The following is a 22,686-nucleotide window of genomic DNA, read 5'->3' on the forward strand; positions in this document are numbered from 1 at the left end:
GTCTTGCCTGTCATGGAGATCAAGGCAGCCCAGCCTCAGGGAGGCCAGAGCCCAACCAATATTAGCCCATCCCACCCCCACTCACCCATAGTGACGGCCCACACTGCCTTCTTCTCAACTGCTTGAGAGCACCAGCAGACAGACAGGAGCCCTTATTCTCACTATATAGGAAGGAAACTGAGGGCTAGAGGATTTCACGCCTGGCCTGAAGTAACAGGGAAGTCATGATAGCAACCAGGAGACTCTCCCTGGGGTCTGGGCCTATTGGCCCAGCCCTACCTGCCACCTTCTCCTGCCCACCCAGCAGGTAAGGCAGGTTCACTCACAGGATGTTTGACTGAGTAGTTCATAATGATGTAATCAGTGCCCATGGGGAGCCAGGAGCGGAGGGTGATGACATCACGGTTCTTCAAGGGCTTTGGACACCTCCCTGTAGAGGGCAAGGGACAGTTCAGCCAGACTGCTGACCTGCCATCCTGCAAGGGAGGGCGTGGCACAGGCCAGAGACATAGAGATGCCTAGTTAACTGCCAGCTCTCCCTGATCCAAACAGGTACCCCCACACCAGAACATGGTTCCAGAACTGGAACCAGGAAAGAGACAGAGCAGAACCCTCTCCCCTCCTGTCTCTGGCCATCCCTGCTCCTCACAACCTCACACAGCCCTTACCTTGCTGGCCTGGCCTGTTTGCATATATAAGTGTAAGGGAAAACAACAGTATTATTATGATGTGTGTACATGAAAATGTATGACTGTGAGCATGTGGCATATGGCTGTGAGTTGTACACATGTGTTTGTGTGGAGTGTGTATACATGAACATGAGAGTGCAAATGTGTTTCTGAGTATATGTGTATTTGCCCAAGGGACTGAAAATAGACATAGGGATGTCAGGGAGGGTGGCCCTATATCTTAGCACTCAGGAATCTGAGCAGCATGGCCATGGGAACAACAAAAAGGAAGGAAGGTGGAAGGAGGAGGCTCAGCTGGAGGCCTGGTGCAGGCCTGGAGGAGGCTGGGATAGTGTGCTTGGGCCTGCTCACAAGAGTAATAGCCCACGTCAGCATTCACTGTTAAGCGGGCGATGTCGAAAGTCTCAATGACGTTGCTGTCCCACTTCTTTCGGTATTCAATGTCGTGTAGGACATCGTAGAGTGTCTCGGCTGGCACATCGCGGCACTCCATCCGGCACTGCAGACAGACACATGGGTTGTCAGGGTCGCACAGGGCTCGAAGCCCTGGCCAGGGGACTGGAGGGCAGACAGGCAAAGGGGGTAGAAGAAGTACAGAGAGGAACTGCGACCTTCAGAGCCAGCATGGGCTCATCGCTTGCCATATGCCCTGTCTAGCCCTCCCAGAATCCACCTGTGCCGGGAGATAGCAGCCCTGTATCCAGAGACTAGCTCCCTCATCTTAGCCCCTACCAAACCTCCCCATTCGTCCCAGTCTTCTCCTCCAGGAAGCCTTCCTGAATTACCCGGCCAGCCCTTCTGAGCTCCCATACACTGAGTCTCTATATCTGTGCCCTCCCAGACCCCTGAACTTCATGGTCAGATGCTCACAGTTGATTCACACAGAGCCTATATTCGGTACGTGTTAAATGAAATGAAAGCATGAATGAACAAACAAATGTCTAAACGGATGATTTTTTCCTCTATGGTTCTTATCACCTGGCCATACCATTTGTCCTCCCCCCGCCTTTTATTTATTCAACAAACATCTTTGGATTTCTTACTATTTATTAGCCTTGTCCTCAAAGAGCTATCCATCTAGGGGAGAAAAGAGCCGAGGATACCTTTCTTTAATTTTAACTCTCACAACAACTCTGCCAGACAAGAAATCCAAGGAGGAACTTGAGGCTCAGAGATGTTAAGTAAAGTAACTTGCTCAAGGTCACCCAGCTGGTAAGTAGCAGAGATGAGATTTAACACAGATCACATGTCTGGAAAGAGAGTAAAAACATAACCAAGTTTTGCTATATTTGCACTCAGTAAGATAAAATTCAGTCCATAGCCTTGTTCTGTGATTTTTTTTTTTACCCGAGAGCCCAAACCCCAGGATCAATTTCCTTTCAGCAAATGGACAAATTTTCTTGCATAGTTTAAAAAGGTCTCCCAGAACAGGATGTTCAGATGGTGCCAAGAGAAGCACACATATTACTTTCTACTAAAGAGAGGATACATGCAAGTATATGAGGGAGGGGTCATATTGCCTTCCCCCTAATCTTCAGTTAGGCTTTGGCATCACTAACCATAATGAGAGGCCACAGGAAGGACACATCACTACCTATTGGATATTCTAGGCACCAGTGAACTCATAGAGCCCTGTATATACTTCACTCTACAGAAAATACAGAGGACAGAGGAACAAGCTAAGTATTATCATGAGAATTCAACCAGACAGAACCAGATAGTGAAACATTCTGCAGGGGTTACTCATCCAATCTTTTCTACAGATCAGTGTCATGAGGAACTAGGCTAGACTGAGAGACTTATAGGACACAACAACTAGATAGAAAGTGAAGTCCTTGATTGCATACTGGCTTGAACACAACAGCTATAAAGGACATATTTAGGACAACTGGAGAAATGTGAATATGATCTGAGTATTATATGCGCTGAAAATTTACTGAAATAAAATGGTTGGGATTGCTGCCTGGGGAAAAAAAAAAGCAGATTACAAAATGGAAGGCATGGTATAGTCTTATTTGCAGTGGAGGGGAATATATGCACAGAAAAAGCTCAGGAAATACAATCACTAAGGTGCTAACAGGGGTGATCTCTAAATGATGAGAATATGATGTTTTTGTTTTCTTTTTGCTGTCTGTAGTTCAAATTTTCTAAAATGTATAGTACTGCTTCTGCAATAATGAAAAAAATTAAATAAAAAGGTCCCCCAGAGATACTAAGAGGTGCACTCATGACCACATGCCAAGTAATATCCTAAGTGCTTTATACACGTTACAGCATTTTATTCTTACAACAACACTGAAGTATTAGTCCCATTTTAGAATTAAGAATACCAAATTTCAAGGATAAACTCCAGCCTACAAAGACTTGTGTGACCCTGAACAAATCACCCTCCTTCTCTGTTTGCTTTCCTGTTCCATGAGGGCGTATGACTAGATCCAATCATTTAGCAGCCCCCAGTTCCAGCCCTGTGTGAAGCACAGAAGAGTCACAGATGAATCCAGGGCCTGGATTCATCTTGAGAGGCTTCCAGTCAAGAGAGATGACCTACTTAAAAATGGGGAGCCACTCTAAACTGCCCAGTGAGGGCACAGAGGAGGAGGTCAGCTCTATGGAGTAGGTGGGGAGTCAGGCTTCATGGAGAAGCTCAGTCTGGGAGGGAGGTAACTGCCAAGTGGCCCTGTCAGAAAGAACAGCCAGGGAATAGGCACAGAGGCAGACGAGAGTGTGGCCTGTACAGCGCCGAATCAGTTCCATCTGCTCCAGTTTCCCATGGTGTGGTGTAGCCTAATATTCAAAGGTCCTGGTTCCAGGTCTTCTTGGAGAAAACACATGATTCTGAGGCTGGGACAGAGTAAGTATATGATGAGCCTGGAATATCTTACTGTGCTAGAAACTAAAGCCATACCCACAGAATGCTAGAGACCTTGCCCAGCAGACACAGGAGCCAGCGTGAAGGGCTCCCAGTGGTTTGGTGACCAACTCATCAGTGTTTGCCCAAGGCTTTCCCAGTTTTAGCAATGAAAGTCCACATCTTGAGAAACTCCTCAAACCTGAGCAAACTAGGACAGTTGGCCACCTACTACAGGCTATAGCTGGGACAACCCATGTTTTAAAAGAAATAATGATAGTAACAGATTATATTCACTGAATAAAATAGGAAACCAAGGTATATACAGGTATGAATAAATAAATTGAATGTTTAATAGGGAATAGGGTATTTACATGATTTCAAAGTAAGTTCCCATCAAATACTTATTAATTACAAAGGGAAAATTCATAACTTCATAGTAGAAAAACCTGGCAGGTACCACCTTAAGCAAATGATTAAAGTGAACATCATTAGTAAAGGGACAAATAACAACTAGGTGCTGCATGATAGAATGCAATGAAAAGAATACAGGCACCACTTATGTGATATTTCTACGAAAGATGCATAATCTAAATCCAATCATAAGAAAAATCAGACAAACCCCAAATAAGGAACTTATACAAAATAACTGGCCTCTAGGTGTCAAGGTCGTAAATGTCAAGGAAAGACTCACTATATCAGATTGAAGGAGACTAATAAAACATGAGTGAATGAACGATTAAACAAAGTGGTGGTAGGAACATGGTGGTGAGAAAGGGCATGGGAGAAGATGGCAGAGGCCAGATCTGCCATCGTCAGGAGCATCCAGACAACCTATTCAGCAGCCACATGGAAGTCTGGGTGTTACACCAGACATTCAACACATACTCTTTACCACAAACTTATGAGCTGGTGTCACACTTGTGCTACAAAATAGAAAACAGGCTCAAGAGAGTAAGGAACCAGCCAAATCAGTCAGCCAGAAAGGAGCCAAGCAGGGATTCAAAACCAGATCTCCCTGTACTCCTAACCATCAAGTAGTCACTCAAATGTGGCTACCGAGGAATCCAGAATGTCTCTAAATCCAAGCTGGGAAGCCGGTTTGGCTTTGCAAGTCCTCAAATGTGTTATCTTGGCAGTGTATGGAGAGGCAATGACAACAGGATTATGTTCTGTAGAGTCCAAACCGAGAATGCCTCTTCCCTTCAGCCAGCCTCAGTGCCTCCAGGGCTCAGCTGCACTCACCGCTGGGTGCACACTGAGAAGGGGCCCACAGTACCCAGACACTGCTCAATCTCCCTCAGGCCTCCTGGATCAGGGTCATTGGCCCAAGAACCAAAGGCCTCCCTCTGAGACAGCAGGCAGTGGGTGGAACACGCAGAGCCCCTAGACAGACCACAGCATAAAATGCATAACATTTTATCTTTAAGATAAAGAGAAACTTCAAAGGTTTCCCAGCTCATGGCAGACTCTTGGGGAGGAAGCCCTGTGGGGAGGAGATTGCTGGGAAGGTAAGAACCTTAGCTATGGCGCAGCAGGTGAGAAAACTGCAGTCTGGGTGGCCGATCCTAAGAGCGTCCTCAGTCCCCCATGGCAGTGGACCTGGCTCCCAGCCTGGCTAATTCCATAGTCCCCAGGAGGCAGTGCGGCTGCGCCAAGACTGGTAAACTACACCCAGTATTGTTCTTGTCCCAAGCGGTAGCCGCCACATCGCCACATCATCAGGGTGTAATTCTAAGAGGCTTTGGGAGGCTCGAGTGGGGGTAGGGGTGAGTCACTGGAGAGCATCTAGTGGGCGGTGCTATCACCAGAACCCACATCTATTGGGCTCTGGGCAAGTCAGTCACTTGGGCTGCATACCTGGGAGCTCCCCCTGGAAACTAGAACTAAATGGGAGGCAGTGCCAGGATTGCTTCAGCCAAGGAGCCATGCTAGGCTGCAAAGCCCTTAAACCCTGGTTGTAGCAGAGAGCCTGACATGCAGTCATTTCACAGCTGAGAAAACTAAGGCCCAGAGGGAGCAAGTGCTACTAGAGAAACTACAGACTGTGACCCCTGCACTTCACTCTCTCCAGACTCCAAGAGATGAAGAACTGAGATTGCCCAGAACCACTAAGCCCAGCACCAGCTCCCCAGCACCCCAAGTCCCATAGAGCCATGGTTAGAAGGGACTGGACAATCAAGGAAGGCATCAGAGGAGACTCCTACAGGCTTTGAGTCTGCCAGTCTAAGATTCCAAGTTCTTCCCCTAGGACACAGGATTTAACTCTCCTGAGTCTGTTTTCTTACATGAAAAATGGGGATACCAATAGTACCTATCACATGGCGATATTGTGATTACATTAAATGAGATAATGTATATAATATGCCTGGTACACAGCAAATACTCAAAATACGGTACCTGTTATTACCCCAGAAAACGGTAGCTGTTATTACTCCAGCAGGCTTCCTCGAGCAGCCATTCACCCTTCCACAGGCCAGGACTAGGTCACATTTGCATATGCTTCCTTGTATTTTGTGCCCAAGGCACCTCTCTTGCCTCACCCCTGGCCCTGCCCTTCCGTCCATCCATTTACTTCTTTCTGGAATCTGCTGTGTGCCAGACCTGCAAGTGGGCACCAGGGATCCAGAGGCTAACCAGACCTGGGCACTACCCCAAAGAGGCCCTGTCAAGGTGTGTGATAGGACAGACAAGGACACAAAACCCCAGCAGAGAATGAGCAGAGTTGGGGGTGGGGGAGTGGAGGCAAGGGAACTCTGGGAGCAGAGGGTGATGGAGCCTAAAAGGAGAAGGAGCAAAACTGCTACAAGGAGAGAGACAGCAGTTCAGGCAGAGGGACTCTTGGGTTCAAAAGCCTGGAGGCTTAAATAAATACTACAGAGCAGGGCCCAGTGTCCAAACTGTGTCTCATTCTAGCCCTATCCTCTCTCCTACCCCTTGCCAGTGCTTCTAGAGGCTTCCCTGTGCTCAGGGTTAGAGGAGGAGGGATCTCCACGGGAGGAGGGAAGCAGTAGGTGGGGAGTGGCAGCAGTATCTTCCAGGACCCAGGGAGATGGCAGACCTGAGATAGGGGAAAAGAAGTCAGGTCACCTCCATGGGGCTGTGGTACAGCCATGAGGGCCAAAGGCCAGGGCAAGAACAGGCAAACTGAGACATGTCAACCCAAGTCTGGCCCTCACTCTAAGACCTCACACAGCAGGTCTCCAATATCCCTGCTCATGGGATATGTGGGACACGTGACTATCCCAAAGTCCTAGGGGCCTAGGAGATGATTTCTTCTACCACTACTCTTCAGGTTACCACTAGGTCAACTGAGGCCCCAAGAAGGGTAAGGGGGCCTGTTGGGTTCATTCCCTCAGGTTGTGCTAACTTCTATGTTGCATTTTAACATTTTTGTAAAAGGAATAAACTGTTAAGCAAATCACCCTTTCCCAACAGAACCATATTCAAATCATACGAAGCACTCCTAAGAACTATCAAATCAAAGTGTCAAACAATAGCCACAACCTCAATAACCATTAACATGTGCTCAAATCATTAAGGAGACAGGGCCATGGACTCTACAGGAGCTGAAATTTAGGTCATACTCCCTCTGCCAATTGTCAGGGGCACCAAGTTGTATGTTATGCAGAAATCATCTCTTACCCTCCCAACACTCTGATGGTCAGAGGCATCCCCATTTTACATATGCAGGAAGTGGGGCCCAGAGAGTTACAATGATTGACCAAGGCCACATGGCTAACAGTGGTGAGGTGGAGAACCAGAGCCTAATTGTACCTGACAGCAAAGTGTCAGGACTTTCTGATGCTTTTATCACGACGCAGGAATGTACACTTGAAAATGGAGACTATCTTAGTTATTGATGGTTATTATGCAATGCTCATTGTATTCAGAGGGCTTGCTGACCAGGGCGGCGAAGCTCAGAGATTCTTCCTCTGAACAAGGTTACTGACTCGATCCTCAGACCCCACTGGACTCAAAGGCAGGACTAAGCTTTCCCAAAACCCAGCACTGGAGCTCTGCACATGGAAGCCCCTCTGCGAAGCTTTCAGCCATGGCTTTGTGCCACCAGACCCAGCAGGGACTCAAAGGCTCACAGTTTACTCAGTAGTTCCAGGGGCTGTCTGGGTCAGACAGGCCTCTGCTCAGGCCACATTCTGACTATGTGGCCTTGGCTTGGGCAAAGCACTTCAGCTCTGAGTTCCAGTATCTTCATCTGTCAAACAGGGATAATCCTCCCCTCCAAGTGGAGCTGTGAGGATTAAATGAGACTTGTACATAAAGCCCCAGCAGCAGCTGCCCTTCCTCCACCCCCAGGCCCCAGCAGCTTTCCCAGACTTCTCAGGCTCTGCTGAGGGGAGCACCTTCCTGCTAGCCCCAAAGGGCGGGGTGTACAGGAACAAGGAACGATGTTTAGAACAACAGAAATGCCTCATCTCTTTCCACAAGGTAGATGGGCAGGGAGCGGGCAAGCAGCTTACTTACACCACAGTCCTACACAGATCCCCACAATATACACACTCCACCCTCACAACCATAGCCAGACACTGCCACATCAGGCCAGGCACTGAGAGATGCAGAAACCGGCTCCAGTGCCCCCTCTGCCCTGCCTGCTCCAGATTCTCTTCCCGGGGCCCACTAACTACCTGCTTGGGGCTTCCGGGCCCCCCACTCTGCTCCTTCCCAAAGCCCCCAGGGCCAGCATTGAGACAAGCTGATAGAAACTCTGCCCTTGCCTCTGGGTTTCTGGGGCCCCCAGAATGGAAGCCCCTATGACCTTGCCCCATGCTCCTCAAAATCTCAAGAGCAGTTCGAGGGCACTGACACAGGGGTCGGGGAAAGCAGGGAGAGAGTGGTGCTGGAGAAGAGAGGTCTGATTGGTCCTGCTTTCCCAGGACCTCCCTTCTCCGGCTCCTTCCCTATTTTGTCTTCAAACTTCAGCCTGGTTTTCCCCTGTCCAGGCAGACCATGCTGTCCCTAAATTCTTCAGGTTGGGCTGGGGGCCTACCCCTGCACCACCAATGCCTCTTTCCATCAGTCCACAGTGCAGTGCATTGATTTGCCCACAATACTGTGGCCCCTTGTTCAGCTTGGTGTCCCCTGGGCCTGGCATAGCTTAATAAAGGACTGGTGACTGAACATCAGGATGGACAGGTGAGCCAACGAAGAGGCTGTGCCTGTGGGAGTTTATCTGACTTTCAAAATGCTAGGGCAGTGGCCTGTGGCCCTCGGTGCTTCTGTGGAACTCAGAAGGAAGAGCCCTCATGAAAAATTCCTGGACATGTAAAAATCTCTATGGCATTTGAGGCTGATTACTACTTCTGCTATCATCCTCATAAAATGGGATGTAGGGATAGGAGGTATCAGAGTCAGGTTCAGGAGAGATTCTGGGATTTTGCTGTAAGTTCTGATAGTTAAAGTAAATTAAAATTGCACTGAGGTACCAATTTATACTTAGTAAATTAGCAAAAATATATAAAATACCCACTGCTTGTTAGGATATGTTAAAATTGGTATGCAGTGAGTAACAGCAAAAATTTGTTCCACTATTCTGAAAAGCAGTTTGGCAAATATTTTTTAAATAATAATAAAAAAAAAAAGTAGGACGTGGTTCCATAGTGTAGCAGTTAGCACGTCTGCTTTACATGCAGAAAGTCCTGGGTTTGCGCCCTAGTAGAGGCATGGTCCATGATCTATGGCCATGCCACCCCGAATGAGCCCGATGTCTGATCTCGGAAGCTAAGCAGGGTCGGACCTGGTTAGTACTTGGATGGGAGACCACCTAGGAAGACCAGGTGCTATAAGCATAAATAGTAATAATAATAAAAATGTATCTTTCAACTTAGTTCCTGGAATTTCAGGACCAGAAATTTATACTCAGGAAAAAAAGAAAAAGATTCGTTACAATATGCATGACTATATTATTGCATTTGTAATTAGCAAAATATATTCCAGAACAATCTGGACTACCACCAACAGCAAGGCCCAGTTGGGTTAAGAATGACACATCACCTTGATGATTACTGCCAGCTATGGAGGACTGTGGGCTCTGCCAGGGAAGGGGCAGGGGCAGGGCCAGGAGCAGCTACCCAAATGTTCGTGAATTAATAATTCTGTAGTAATATGAGAAACTTCCACACATGCAATATTAAATGAACAAAAGAGGATACAACTTGTACTTCTGCTATGGTCTAAACTATGTATAAATTATCTACATCAGTAGTCTCCAACCTTTTTGACACCAGGGACCGCTGCTCCTGTGAGAATCTAATGCCTGATGATCTGAGGTGGAGCTGAGGTGGTGATGCTAGCGCTGGGGAGAGGCTCCAAATACAGATAAAGCTTCGCTTGCTTGCCTGCTGCTCACCTCTTGCTGTGCAGCCCAGTTCCTAATGGGCCACAGACTGATACCAGTCCCTGGCCCGAGGGTTGGGGACTCCTGATCTACACCTTTGAATAAGAGCTGGAAGGAATCAAGGAAAAGTTTTACTCAGGAATTAAGGCTCTGGGTGATTTATTTTTCATTTTTGGATTCTTGTTACTGTTGGTACGATATAGGTTGTATAAGATATAGAAATTATATATTTTTTTCTAAGTTAAGAGTGTTGTCCAGAATCCCAAGAACCTTGTTCCCTGGACACAGAAGCCTGGACTCAGCTGAGATGGGGCCTGAGGTTGCCCATGCTGGCACTGAGTTATCTTGAAAATGCTCACATCATGTTGCCATGCTGGGAGTGAAGCCAGAGGGGACTCAGGGCCCCTTTACTGCTCGGGCTGGGGCACAGGCATGACGACCTTGGGCAGTCAGGGCAGGGACAGAGGGAAGCCAGGGATGAAGGTACAGGGACAGATACCTAAGCAGAGTCCTAAAGGATAAATAGAAGAGTGGAAGAGGCTCCTAGCGGAGGTGTTGGCATGAGCCTAAAGACTGGAAATGATCTGGATGGGCTTGAGGAATGAGAGGGCTCATGCAGTTCCATAAGGTAACCTGAGTGAACAAGGATGGAGGTGAAGGAAATGGAGCTGTCCCTTGGGTATCTCAGACTGTTCATCCATTCATCTATTCAGCAAATGTGAATGTGAATGGTGTGCCAGCTCTGTGCCAGCTCTGTGCCAGGCTCTGTGTTACGGGCTTTGCAAATTCACCTAATCCCATCCTTTCAGTTACCTGGGAGGGAAGATTATGCCCATTTGTAAATGGTGGCTCAAAAAAGCGAAGTAGATGAACGAACCACCCTGGATCCCACTGTGACCCAAAGTCCACCCCCAAGTGTGTTTCCCAAGAACCAGGCTCTACTCTGTGGAGGACCCAAGGAACCCCAGGTGGGCCAGCACTTAGCCAGAGGGTTGTCCCTGGAGGTTCCACTCTAGGGGCTATGGCTGTTGAGGCTGGCTCTGCCTGCAGTGAGGGGAGCAGGAAGGACACAGAGAGCATGTGTAGTATGGTGGGTCCAATGCAGGGTCTCCTTCCCCCACCTTCGGGCTTAATATTCCCATTTGCAAAATGACCAGACAAGCCCTGTGGCCTTCTCTTCTGGAAGGAAGGGGATCTAAAACCAGACACTCCTAGCCCGTCTTCTCCCCAAAAGTGGGGATCCCCTTAGATGTGATGGAGAGTGGAGTTGCTGTCACATCTTCTCTAGACTCTAGACTTCTCTAGACTTCTCAGAGGCTCCCTGAGTCTACCCAGGCAGACCAAGCTGGGCCCTTGACCTCTCCATCTAGAGCTAAATGATTCATCCCCACCCCCACTGCCAGGCCCAGAGCAGCAGGGCCTAGCTCTGCAGCAGTTAGGAACATCCTGCTGACATCTCAGAAGCTGACCTCCTAGTCTGGAACTCCAGCAACTCTGCTTTAGCCTTGGGGGAGGCATTGGGCGGGGAGGGGGAGCCAGACAGAGGAGGGAGAGCTGAGAAGGAAAGGCAGAGAGTGGTAGGCCTGGAAGGAGGTGGCAAGAGACCAGTGAGACAAGGCAGGACCAGAACTGACACATAGACATCAAGACAAAGACAAATTAGATAAACTCCCCCTAGGGCTTCAGGGACTACCAGTGGCCTGATGCCCCCAAAGCTCTCCAGATTGCATCTTCAACAGCCTCCTGGGCATCACCCCCTGGACAGCTCACAGGCCTCTCATACTCACCCTGTCCACTACTGTCGTATTGTCTACCCCCAGTGCCCAGTCCCCTCTGCTCCCCTCCTGGGCCTGGACCCTGGCCCACATTCCAGGACCTTCCCAACAGCTCCTCTTCACCAACTCCAGGCAGGTCTCACCATCCTTGCTTGGACCACTGCAGCCACATCCTCATTTCTGGTTTCCTGGCTCCTGCAGCCAGGTAGCTTTCTGAAACCTGGAGGTGATGATGGTACTGCCCAGCTTGAAAGCCTCTGCTGCATCATTCTCCGCCTTTAGTCAAATCCTAACTCAAAAACATCTTCCTCATTCTATCTGGCTCTGCCTCTACTCCTTCCTCACCCTTAGCCCAAGCCCCTGCTCCTGGGAGGTTATCTCCCTAAAGGACTCACCTTGCTGCCTTCTCAGCTTGCTGCCTGACTCCTGCCACCCCCCACCATTCTGTCAGCCCCTGGCCTGCCTCAGCCTGGGTTCTCACGGAGGGCCGTCACCATCTCAACCAGTCTCCCCACTAGACCTTGAAAGTAGGGCCTGTGTCTTATCCATCTCCAGGTCTCCAGCAGCAGCATGGTGACTGGCAGAGTGGGTGGGAAGCATAAGAAGTTTGTTGAATTAATAAACAACTGGGACAGGAAAAAAATGGAGGAAAAGGGGCAAGTAGCAACATAAAGGCAGAGGCAGTAACCATCAGAGACAGGAATAGAAAACACATTCTAAGGGGAGACTCTGAGACCCAGACATAGGCCAAGAGGCCAGGCCAGGAGGCTAGATGGAGACAGGGAACCGTGGCAGAGGCAGAACTGAGCTGAGCAGGCGGGCAGGAGCCGCCAAGAGACAGCTGAGAAGACATAATTGGATCAGAGACAACTCTGCTGCAGTGAGGGGGTGTGACTCACACACACACAGTAACGCCAGACACAAAAACAGAGTCTCACACTCAGAGGCAGACACACAACCTTAGGGGCATGTGCACACACACGCACACACACACAAACGCACACATTCCGTAGGGACACACACAGTCACCCATAATCCAGCTCCATGCTAAAGGCCCACACATAGAAGGCCAGAGAACTCCCATCACATTATCCTGTCCTCATAACACAAACCACCATCTGGTATCTCATTTAGTTATTTATTTGCTTCTATTTTGCTTATCTCCTTCTCAGGATGTAAACCCATGACAGCAGGGCCTAATCCCTTTGGTTTGCCACTAAGTTCCTGGATATAATACAATATTTGGCATATAGTATGTGCTCAACAAATATGTGTCAAATGACTGAATGTTAGAGACACACAAGGGAATGCCATCCCCTCTGGTTGTCAGGCCTTTGCCTTAAGAGTCATCACCTACATCCCTGGTGCAATACCAGGCCCCAGGCAATCTAGAAGTGTCCAAAGACAGAGAGAGGGGTCCAGGAGATAGTAGAGGGGATCTCGGAGGGGCAGAAGCAAGTTGTGCCATGAAACCCAAAGGATGAGATTAAATGGCCCAGGCACTGCATGGGAGACCAAAGTCCTACTACGTCCTACTCCGTCCTCCATTTCCCCTGTGGGTGTATGTGGAACGGGATGGGTGTACCTGTTCCAGGAGGCATTATTCACCTCCTGCAGGACATAAGGATTCTAGACACATCAGAGGTAGCAAGTACCTGCCTTCAGGGAGCCCAGGCCGAAAGACAGGGAGGCAATTGTTAAGCTAAAGCCCCAGAGAACTGCTCCAGCTGCCCTGTGCCACTTGCCCCAGACTCTCTTTAGTGTCAGATGAAAGGAACTTGTATTTGGCATGGGACCTACCACCAAGTTCTGGACCTGCAACTTTCTTCCACTGCCTGTGTTTCTGAAGCTCCAGGGGCCCTGGAGCACCGAGGCCAGCCCAAGCATGCCAGAAGGGATAAAGGGAGGCACTTTAAGCCTGACACCAGGTCTGAGCAGCTTTCCTACCACTTGTTGCTGGAGCATGCTCATCTGGCCAGGTCAGGGGCAAAGGTAAGGGGTCGTGGCTAGAATAGGGTTCCTATCCCTATCTATCTCAGTGGCAATGTGGTGCCCAGGCATGTGGCCACTGGTCCCTCAGGAACAGGCTACAGCAGCCCAGTGAGGTCCGAGGTCTCCTAAGAGTGCCAAGTGCATGGGGTCATGGCACCATGGCCCTGGCTCCAGGTAGCTCAGCCAGGTGTGGAGATGCAGAGGCAGAAAGAAAACCCATCTGTCTCCAGGACTCCCTCCTTTTTCTCATCTCCTGAAACTTTAAAGACTCTCTGCTGGAAACTGAGCTGGGGCTCGTTAAAGTTTAAAGGCCAGAGCCCAGGGAGCTGGGCAGAGAAGGCACAGAGCCAGCCTGGGAGCTGGGGGCTATTCTAGCCCCAGGAGTACACTGACTGTGAGCACCCATCCCAGCCCCATCCCACTCCCACTCACAAGGTTCCTCATTCTCAGGGCAGGCACCAAGGGGGCTGCACATCCACACCAGCTTATATCTCGACCTGCACGACACTCCACAATTTGTACATTGCAAAGGGTTATGCTATCCCCACCATGTTGTGTCCATTATTCCTCCTAACTCTCTGTGGATGCCATCCCTTGCTCAATTCCTCACAGCTCCTCCTTTAGCACAAGCCTCAGTATCTCTGTCCAGACAATAGAGCAGCATCCTCCTCTTACCACTTGCCTTATTTAAAACCCTTTCGTGGTACCCCAGCACCTCCAGGACCCAAATCCTAGGGCATTGGTCTAGTTCTCTAAATACTTCCAGCCCCTTGAGTTTCAAGCCCCACACTGAACACCTGCAGTTCTCCTAATGCACTCCACTTCCTTCCTCTGGAAGGACCAGCTGTCAATGCACAGGACCAGCTGTGCATTGACAGCTCCCATGCTATCGAACTCATTCTCCATCCAGTTCCAAAAAGATCACCGAGGATTTCTCCTCTGTGAAACCTTCCCTGGTCCCCAAGTCTGCTGCAGGGGTGCCCTCTGGGTCTTCACAGCTCCTGGGACAAGTGTCTGTTCCAGCATTCAACTGGGAACTCCTTGAATACAGGGCTTGGGTTTGATTCCCCTCTCTGTCCCCAACCTCCAGCACAGGGCCAGGCAGAGAGACTATCAGTGAACATTTGCCAAATGAATGAATGAATGAATGAATGAATGAATGAAGTTCCTGAAACAGGCAAGGCAGCACTACCATTCACATTTAACAGATGAAGAAGCTAAAGCCTGAGCAGGGGCAGCAACCTGACCACAGACACATGGCCAGGACTCTGGACCCTGTATTCTCTTCCCTATGGCCTCAGGCCAACCCAGGCACCTCCTCCAGGAAGTGTGCCTAAAGCTTCCAGCCACTTCTGAACTTTTCCTTCTCAGAGCTCCTCCACCTGAAGTTGTGGGACTCTGACTACCTGGAGTCATGTTTTCTGGGAGCCTGTTCCTGGAGGATAGCTCTGGAGTTACTTCCTTCGGTTGCCACAAGTCAGAGCTAGAGCCAGCCAGGACAGGGGTCCTCAGGGCCTAACCCTGGATTCAGGTGTCCTATATAGGGACCTCTCTGATGGCACAGACTGGCAAGGCCTTCTCAATCTGCCCTTATTCTGTGTCTAGATGCCCCCCTACCATGGCCTAAGGCCAGGACGGCCTCTACAAACCACCTGCCCAGCAACTTCTGTAGAGATGGGGAAACTGACCCCCAGAGGGGATAGCGGCCTACCCTGTATTTGAACTCACCCAGTCCAAAGCCCTAAAACCAGATTAACTCCTGCCCCTGTCACCGCAGATAAGAAGACTGACTCTAAAAGCTGAAGTGAACCCTGAGGTCACACAGCAAAGAATGGGCTCTTGCCCAGCTGAGTCCCCTCCAGGGTGCCCTCCCACAATGACACAGCACAGGAAGACCCAAGTCAGGAGAGAGAGGTAAGCCACGGGGTTCTGGAGACATAAGGGCCCAGCCTTGAACCCAAGGACCTGAGCTGTGATCCTGCTTCAGCCACGTTCTGTTTGGCCCTGCACAACTGAATTCCTGCACTGAATCTGTTTTCACATCTATTCAAAAGAGTTAATAAGACCCACGCCACAGGACAGTTGTGAAGAGTCAGTGAAAAGACATAAAGAAAGTAAATCCTGCTTCTTCCCCCACCTTCCCCATGACCTTCTGGAACTATTAAGAGTGAGAAGGGCCATTGGAGATCCCTAAGATGATCCCTTATTTCAACGGGGTAATGAGGTGCTGAGAGGGGGCAGGCCCAAGCACTGGCTTGAGAGCTTGGAACCTGGTGGGGTGGGGAGGACAGTGGTGTGGGAGCAGGTGGATAGTAAAACAGAGCAGGGAGGGGCCGCCGGAGCTTTCTGCAAAGGGGAAGAGGAAGAGCCATAGGACAGGAAGTCAGAGAAGACAGGTCCTCACTGCTCAGCTTCCTGTGGCAAGAGAAACCCCAGGTTCTCAGCCATATTCTCCCAAGAGCTTCCACCCCTGCTCCAGCCTCCAGGCCCCTCAAAACCCTTCTCACGGGGCCCACTCCTGCCTGTGAACATCTGCCCCATGCAGTAGGGTCACCTGGAATTGTCAGTCCTCTCTCCAGCAGGGTCTGGAAATCTCTGAAGACAAGGGCCAGGTCTCCTCCTCTGCCTTTCACATGGCTAGCCAAGCACCAGGCTAGGCATGCAGCAACATTGGAAAACCTGAGCATATGGGCATCCAGGGCAGGGCTGGGCAGGCCATGTCATCTCTTGTTTTCTGTCCCCTTTTCCTCATCCTGCTCCCATGGGCCCCAGCACAGGCATTGAGTTCAGAGGCTCTTGGAACCAAGAGAACTCCATGGGACAGATGGAGAAACAGCTCAGAGCGGGCAGTCATGTGCCCATAGTCACACACACACAAGAGGAAACCCCAGCCAAGAAGACCCCACCCAGCCTCTTGCCCATTTGGCCCAGCTTGAATGACTGACAGACCCCCTAGATTCCCATTTCTCATACCACTACAGGAGCCTAGCCTGGGCACTGAGAGAACTGGGTTTAGGTTTCAAGCTGCCCTCGGCCTTGGACTCAGGACACATGTTCAGCATTTGCCTCTGGGACAGGGTCTGACCACTCAGGAGTCTGTCTGCCTCCTCTCCAGTGCCCAGGGCACAGTGCATAGTGCAGGCCTGGAGCCAGGCCAGGCTGGTGGCCAGGAGGGAGGGAAAGGGTAGAGGTGGCCTCCAGCAGCCCCTTCCCTTTGTTCTGGCGCCAAATGCTGGGCCCAGAGCCATAGTGGCTTCCAGGGACCTATGGACATGGGGCACAAGAAGATAAGTCTGGGGGAAGGGAGATAAGGCAGAGGAAATCAATTGGGTAGACAGATAGGGGGATCTACACACCCCCTCTGGGATCACAAGCACAGGGCATGTACAGGGGGCAGCTGGCTTTCTCACGTCAGGGGCATAGGTCCAGAACAGTATGGGGCAGGAGTGAGGTGGGGGTAGAAGCTCAACAAACACCTATGATTGAGTCCAGCCTACAGGAGTGACCCAATCATCTCTGGGACTCTGGTGTGACCTTGGCAAGCCATGCCCCTTTCTGGGCCTCAGCTTTCTCATTTATCAAAGGAGAATGGGATGATGAGAACACTGCATCTTTCAAAGAGTTATTGATGGGGTCAAACGCCATACTGTTGACTAAGAGGTGAGCCCAAGCAGAGTGGAGTAGGGGCTCTGGAGCCAGGCTGGCCTGGGTTCCACTCTGCCTCAGCTGCTCTGTGACCTTAGGCCAGTGACATCACTTCTCTGAGCCTCAGTTTCTTGTTTGTAGCATGGAGACAAGCCTACTACTTCCCAAGACTAACCTGAGGATAAATTAGATGAGAGAGAAAAATGCTTGGCTCAAAACATGGGCTCTTAGAAATGGTGTTCTTAGAATCTTGGAGTGGGGAGCTGAGAGACTTCTGCCCATTTCCCAGAGCTCCACCTGACTGTGCTAAGGGAATCAGGAGTGGGGTACTGGCCCCTTAGGACGCCCACAGTCATGGCCCCAGCCTCCTCCCTGGGCCCCAGCTCCATTCACATACTATCCCCAATCCTCACTCCACTGGGGAGAGAATTAGAGGGCAGCAATAGGGAGAAAAATAAAATAGAGAGGGCTAGGAGGCTGGAGATGTGAGTTCCAAGCCCAGTTCTGTTGGGCCATGTCTGAGTGACCTTGGGCTAGTCCCAGTTCCTCTTTGGGCTTCAGTGTCCTCACGTGCACCCCAGAGAGGGAAGAGTAAGAAACAGGGATTGCAAAGGGCCCTTGGCACCTCCCATCTCTGCTCAGTCTGAGAGGGAAGGAGGGCCAGGTCCTGGCTGCTGGGGAGTCTATATACCCTAACCACAAGCCCACAACACCCTGGTTTTTTCAAGTCCCCTCCATTCCCAAGGAAGTCCACAAGATAAGTCTGATCTGGCAACAAGGGGTCTGTTGTGGCAGTCTAGCCCCCAGACCCACCAACTCCAATCCTAGACTGGGCTGGGTTTATTCATTAACCAAGCCAGATGGAGGAGGCAGCTCCACCCTGTTGACACAGAGGGTGGGAGTACTGAACTCAGTTCAGGTCTTCCCTTCCCCTTGCTTCTGGAAAGCCAGCTCAGCAGGGAAACTACATTTCCCCGACCCACCATGCAGCCAGCCTTAAGGCTTTCCCAGGTCATAGTCAGGAAACAACCTTATTCTCATAAACTTGTTCCCCTTTCATTGGATTTGTTCCTCCCTCCCCTTCTTCCATCCATTCAAACCAACATCTTTGCTCTGTCTGTATTGGATGCTGAGTACACAAACTGGGATAGGACAGATCCCCTGCCCTCAGAGAGCACCAAGCTGGGACATATCAGCTGCCTTCCCTTTTCCTGCTCCTCAGGCTCAGACACAGGTCAGGCCCCCAGGGAAGCCCCCAGCCCAGGGTTCTCAGGCCTGGGCTGAGAGTCCTAGAGGGGGAGACACACACAGAAACTCAGAGAGAAAGAGACAGTCAGATAGCCAGGGCACAGAGAGAGTCATAGAAGGGAGAAGGGAAGGCAGAAAGGGTGAGCCAGAAGGCCACAAGGAGACAGATGGACAAAGCTATAAATGACTAAAACAAAGGGAGGCAGAAAGGCACAGGGTCAGAGACAGAAGGTCAGACATCTCCAGCCCTGGTGTTAGGCCAAGATGCCTGAGCTAAGTCTGAGAGCAGGTCCCAGTCAGGAGAGACTGGAGTGGGGGAGGGCAGGAGGCCCTCAGAGTCCAGTGCCATGATCCCCCATCCGTTGCAACAGGAATATACACCTTCAGAGTTCCAGAAGGACAGCAGAAAGGGGAAGGCAAGGGAAAGGGAAGGAAGGTGAAGGGCACAGCCTACTGCCAGGAATCCACTAAAGGAAGACCCAAACTGTGGACATAATACCCCATGTGCTGGGGGAAGCTACTGAGGCCTCGACCAGAGTCTTCACCAGCCTCTGCCCCACTGAGGCTCCTAGGGGAGGTGGGCTCATGGGGTCCACACCCTAAGCTTGCCCTGAAGTTGCAAAGAGAGAAAAATCATGGGGCTGTGAGGAGTAGGGTTGATGGCTGTGAGGGAGCTAATGTGCCTACATCTGCCCTGCCTCTTCTGGCCTTCCTTGCTTCTCCCCTCCAACAGCCTACCTCCCAGCCTGGCCCTGTATAAGGCAAGGACATCTTAGCTCTGCCTTCGGTATCTGCCAGCTGCCATCCTGAGTCCCTGCAGGAGGCTCAGAGAGGGAAGGGGAAGAGCAGGGCACCAAGCAGGAAGGAATCCGGTCCCTGGCACCCAAATGTGTAGAGAATGGGGAAAGGGACCCACCTCAGGCTGAGAGAACCAGGAATTAGGAAGAGATGGGCTCAGTCTCCCACCTGGGATAATTCAAATCAGGGATCAAATGAATGCTTATGGGGCAGAAGGGTCCCTGAGGGAGACCACTCTCCTAGATGGGCCTGGCAGTAGCCCACTTCCCTGGAGCAGATAGGGGCATGCAGAAGCCTGAGTTCTGGCGGGGTGAGACAGAGTCATACCCTTCTCCAGGCCTCAGTTGGCCAGTCTGTGTGATGGGGGCTTGCAGAGAAAACTATGCCTCCTGGTTCTTAAGAGGAGACTCTTTCTGAGGTGCACAGCCAGGTGTCTGTGGCCCTGCAGGATGACCAGGAGACTCCCTGTCAAAGGCGGCCGGGCTGCACGTGTGGCAGGGCAACCCTACCTTGATCTTGTGCAGGGTCCGATCCATCTCCACAGCCTGCACCCACACAGACACTCCGGCCTTGCTGTAGGTCAGGTTCCAGCCGGCCTCGGCCTCACACTCTGACCGGAAGCTGCGGAAGTCCTGGTCGTCGGGCACCTGGACGCTGTCGCGGCCCAGAACTGGCCGAGGCCCTTGGGGCTCTGTTGAGGCAGCTGACTTCTCCATGGGGAAGCCCAGGGCCCTGGTCCTAGTCCGGCTCTCCTGGGTCCTCCGCGTAGGCTCTGACAACGTCGACGCGGCTGCAGATGCTGACGCCACCTTCCTGGGACCTGCAGGACCGGTTTGGGGACCCGAGTCAGTGCGCTGGGGGCGCGGGTGGGGCTATCTGGGGTCCTGGGCCGGTGGAGAGTTTGAGATAGGCAGGGGCTGGCTCCTGGTGAGGGCGGACCCGTACAGGGCAGTCACGGGAGCCATCCCCAAGGAGCGACCCAGACCTCCCTGGGGCTGGAGTGGGGGCTGTGTGTCATGTGTGGGGTCCCACGAGAGCCCGTAGGGAACCAGGGGAGGCCGGGACCCGAAGTGACGGACGGTCCGGCGGTGTCCTCGCAGTGCTGGCCGGATCAGCTCAACTCACTCCAGCAGCGGCGCCGGAGCGAGAAGCGCGCGGGGCAGGGTGGTGGCTGGGTGGGCGCCCGCCGGGCCGGCCGCTCACCTGTGCCGGCTGCTCCACCGGGGCCGCGGGGGCCAGGGTGCGAGCGCCGCCGCCGCGCGCTGCCGCTGCCCAGGCGACCGGGGCCGCGCGGGGGCTCTGGGGGGAGGAGCAGTGGGTCCCGCCGCCCGGCCCGCCCCGTGCCCCCAGCCCCGCACGCCCCCCCCCTCCCGGTTAGGCTCTGGGGCTCAGGGGCACCGCTCGCCAGGGCTCGGTATTTTCCAGGCTGCGGAGGTACAGAGGACGGAGCTCGGAGCCCCGCCCCACCCCGCCCCGCAGGGTCCTAGCGCCCGCCCCTCCCGCCCCGAGTGGGGACCTGGCCCGGGAGGCACAGCGTCTTCAGGCTGGGATTGGGGACAAGGCGGGAAGGGGCCAAGATATTGTGGGCTCTGAGAGGAGGGGCGAGGAGGTGCTAGAAGAGGGATTCTGGAAGTTAATTGTGAACCCCTTCTCTCCACCCCCCCTCCCATACTCATAGGTACACACCTCTCCCACAACCTACTTACACACAGACACCCTGACCCCAGAACCTAAAGACATCCCTAAGCAACACCCTAGAGACCCCAAAACGGGCACACAAACCCCACCACAATCAAGAGCAACACAGAAATGCCCACAACTTGCATCCTCCACCACTAGCCTCAGGTTCATAGGTTAGCCAGACTTGGGCAAAATCTCCACTCTTAGCTAGGAGCTTTAACAAGGCTCCCCTCCAGCCCGAGACTCTGGCTCTTGTCTGCCACCGCCCCTCCTGAGCACCCATGCTCGTGTTCAAACACTTCTCAGGCACTAGACTAGGTTCTCAAAAGCATCTGGCTCCAGAACACTGGGTCTCCCCTGTTCCCTCCTAGGCAGAGCTGGCCATGCTCTATAGCCATGGGGTGCTATGTCCACCAGCACTTCAGCAACCCCTTCCAGCCTGGGGGATTGCCACCTTCTCCTGGGTCCTAGTGCCAGCTCTGCCTCCAGCTGCTCTGTGTAAACTGAAGCCAATAGTTTAAATTCTCTGAGGCCAGGCCAGTATGAGAGGTCCCAAGGCTAAACATTCACTGACCCCAGTGACTGGCCCTTGACCACAGAGTGAGAGGGAGGGCCAGTGGTGAGCTTTCCTGGATTGGCAACTAACAGGGCCCAACAAGTGCTCACTGCTTGCCCAGTGTCACACAGTGAGTACATGGGCATCCTGTTCAGAACCCAGGTCTCAGCCTCCTCCCATCACAGGGTTCCTTTCCCTACTCTGGCTGCCCTATCTTCTCTAGACCTTAGTTTCCCATTTGTAAAATGAGGGAATCAGAATGTATAACCTCCTAGCCTCACCATCCTGGAGCTCTGAGATGAAACAGCTTCTCCTAAAGTTGCTTGAGAAAGATGAAGAGTTGTCATCGTGGGTTCACAAATAGAAGTGCTCCTTCCTGAAGTGCTTAGGGCTTTTAGATATTTTAAAAGTGGTAGGGATGAACAAGGATGGGATGGCAAGTGACCCCAAGAGCATTCTGCAAAGTAAATCCTGTAAAATGAGTTGCAGGTCCTCATGATAACTTAGATCTACAGTGTGGGGGGCATAGTCAGATAATCACCCCATTGCTCCTAAACCACATTCTTTAAGTGTCTGGGAGTGGGTGGCAGGGGTGCTGGCTCCAGGCTCAGGAGGCCAAGGCTCTAGCTCTTACTGTGTACCTCCTATGCCTCTACCCCAATTCTAGGCAGGTCACTGCCACTCCCCAGGCCTCTGGTTTTGTCTGGCAGCCTCACACCAGGCTGGTGGGAGACCCAAAGAGAGGTACACAGAGCCTGCTTTGGTAGCCTCTGGGATCTGCCACGAGGAAAACAGAGGAGAATGCTGGCCTGGTGGCTCCTGCCTTCTTAGGGCCCCAATATCATCTTTCAGCCAACAGCAGGCACCAGGGCAGTTAACCTCTCATGCCTATCACCCAATCGAGGGTAAAGGAGAGAAGGCTGGGGTGACAGCAGGAAGAAGCAATGAGGGCAGACTGACGGAAGGATTTCTCCACCTCCTAAGAGCTGCCAGTCTCAGGGAGACACCTGTGGAGGTACAGACAGCAGAAACCAAACCATCACTCAAATCCAAACATAGATTAACCAAGAATGACTCTTTTGGAACTTGGATTGTAAACA

The 22,686-nt window shown here is 51.7% G+C and overlaps 1 protein-coding gene and 1 pseudogene across 3 annotated transcripts in view; one reads left to right on the forward strand and one right to left on the reverse strand.

Annotated features, from left to right (window-relative positions):
• The window catches only part of STARD10 (StAR related lipid transfer domain containing 10), a 23,479-nt gene extending 2,797 nt beyond the window's left edge, over positions 1–20,682 (reverse strand). For 2 of the 3 annotated variants that reach the window (XM_039847963.1, XM_039847965.1), the window contains exons 1-4: positions 20,554–20,682; positions 19,860–20,170; positions 1,041–1,188; positions 327–430 (exon numbers count right to left, since the gene is read on the reverse strand). In XM_039847963.1, the coding sequence (XP_039703897.1) occupies positions 327–430; positions 1,041–1,188; positions 19,860–20,066 (459 nt within the window). In that variant the 5' untranslated portion in view covers positions 20,067–20,170; positions 20,554–20,682. Of the gene's footprint in view, positions 1–326; positions 431–1,040; positions 1,189–19,859; positions 20,171–20,415; positions 20,526–20,553 lie in introns of those variants that run through there. The other variant, XM_039847964.1, reaches the window with a different exon arrangement.
• LOC120590639 (uncharacterized) lies at positions 9,229–9,344 on the forward strand (annotated as a pseudogene).
• Positions 20,683–22,686: the final 2,004 nt, after the last annotated feature.

The sequence above is a fragment of the Pteropus medius genome, unplaced genomic scaffold (genome assembly GCF_902729225.1).
Source record: "Pteropus medius unplaced genomic scaffold, Ma_sr-lr_union100, whole genome shotgun sequence".
Taxonomy (NCBI): domain Eukaryota; kingdom Metazoa; phylum Chordata; class Mammalia; order Chiroptera; family Pteropodidae; genus Pteropus; species Pteropus medius.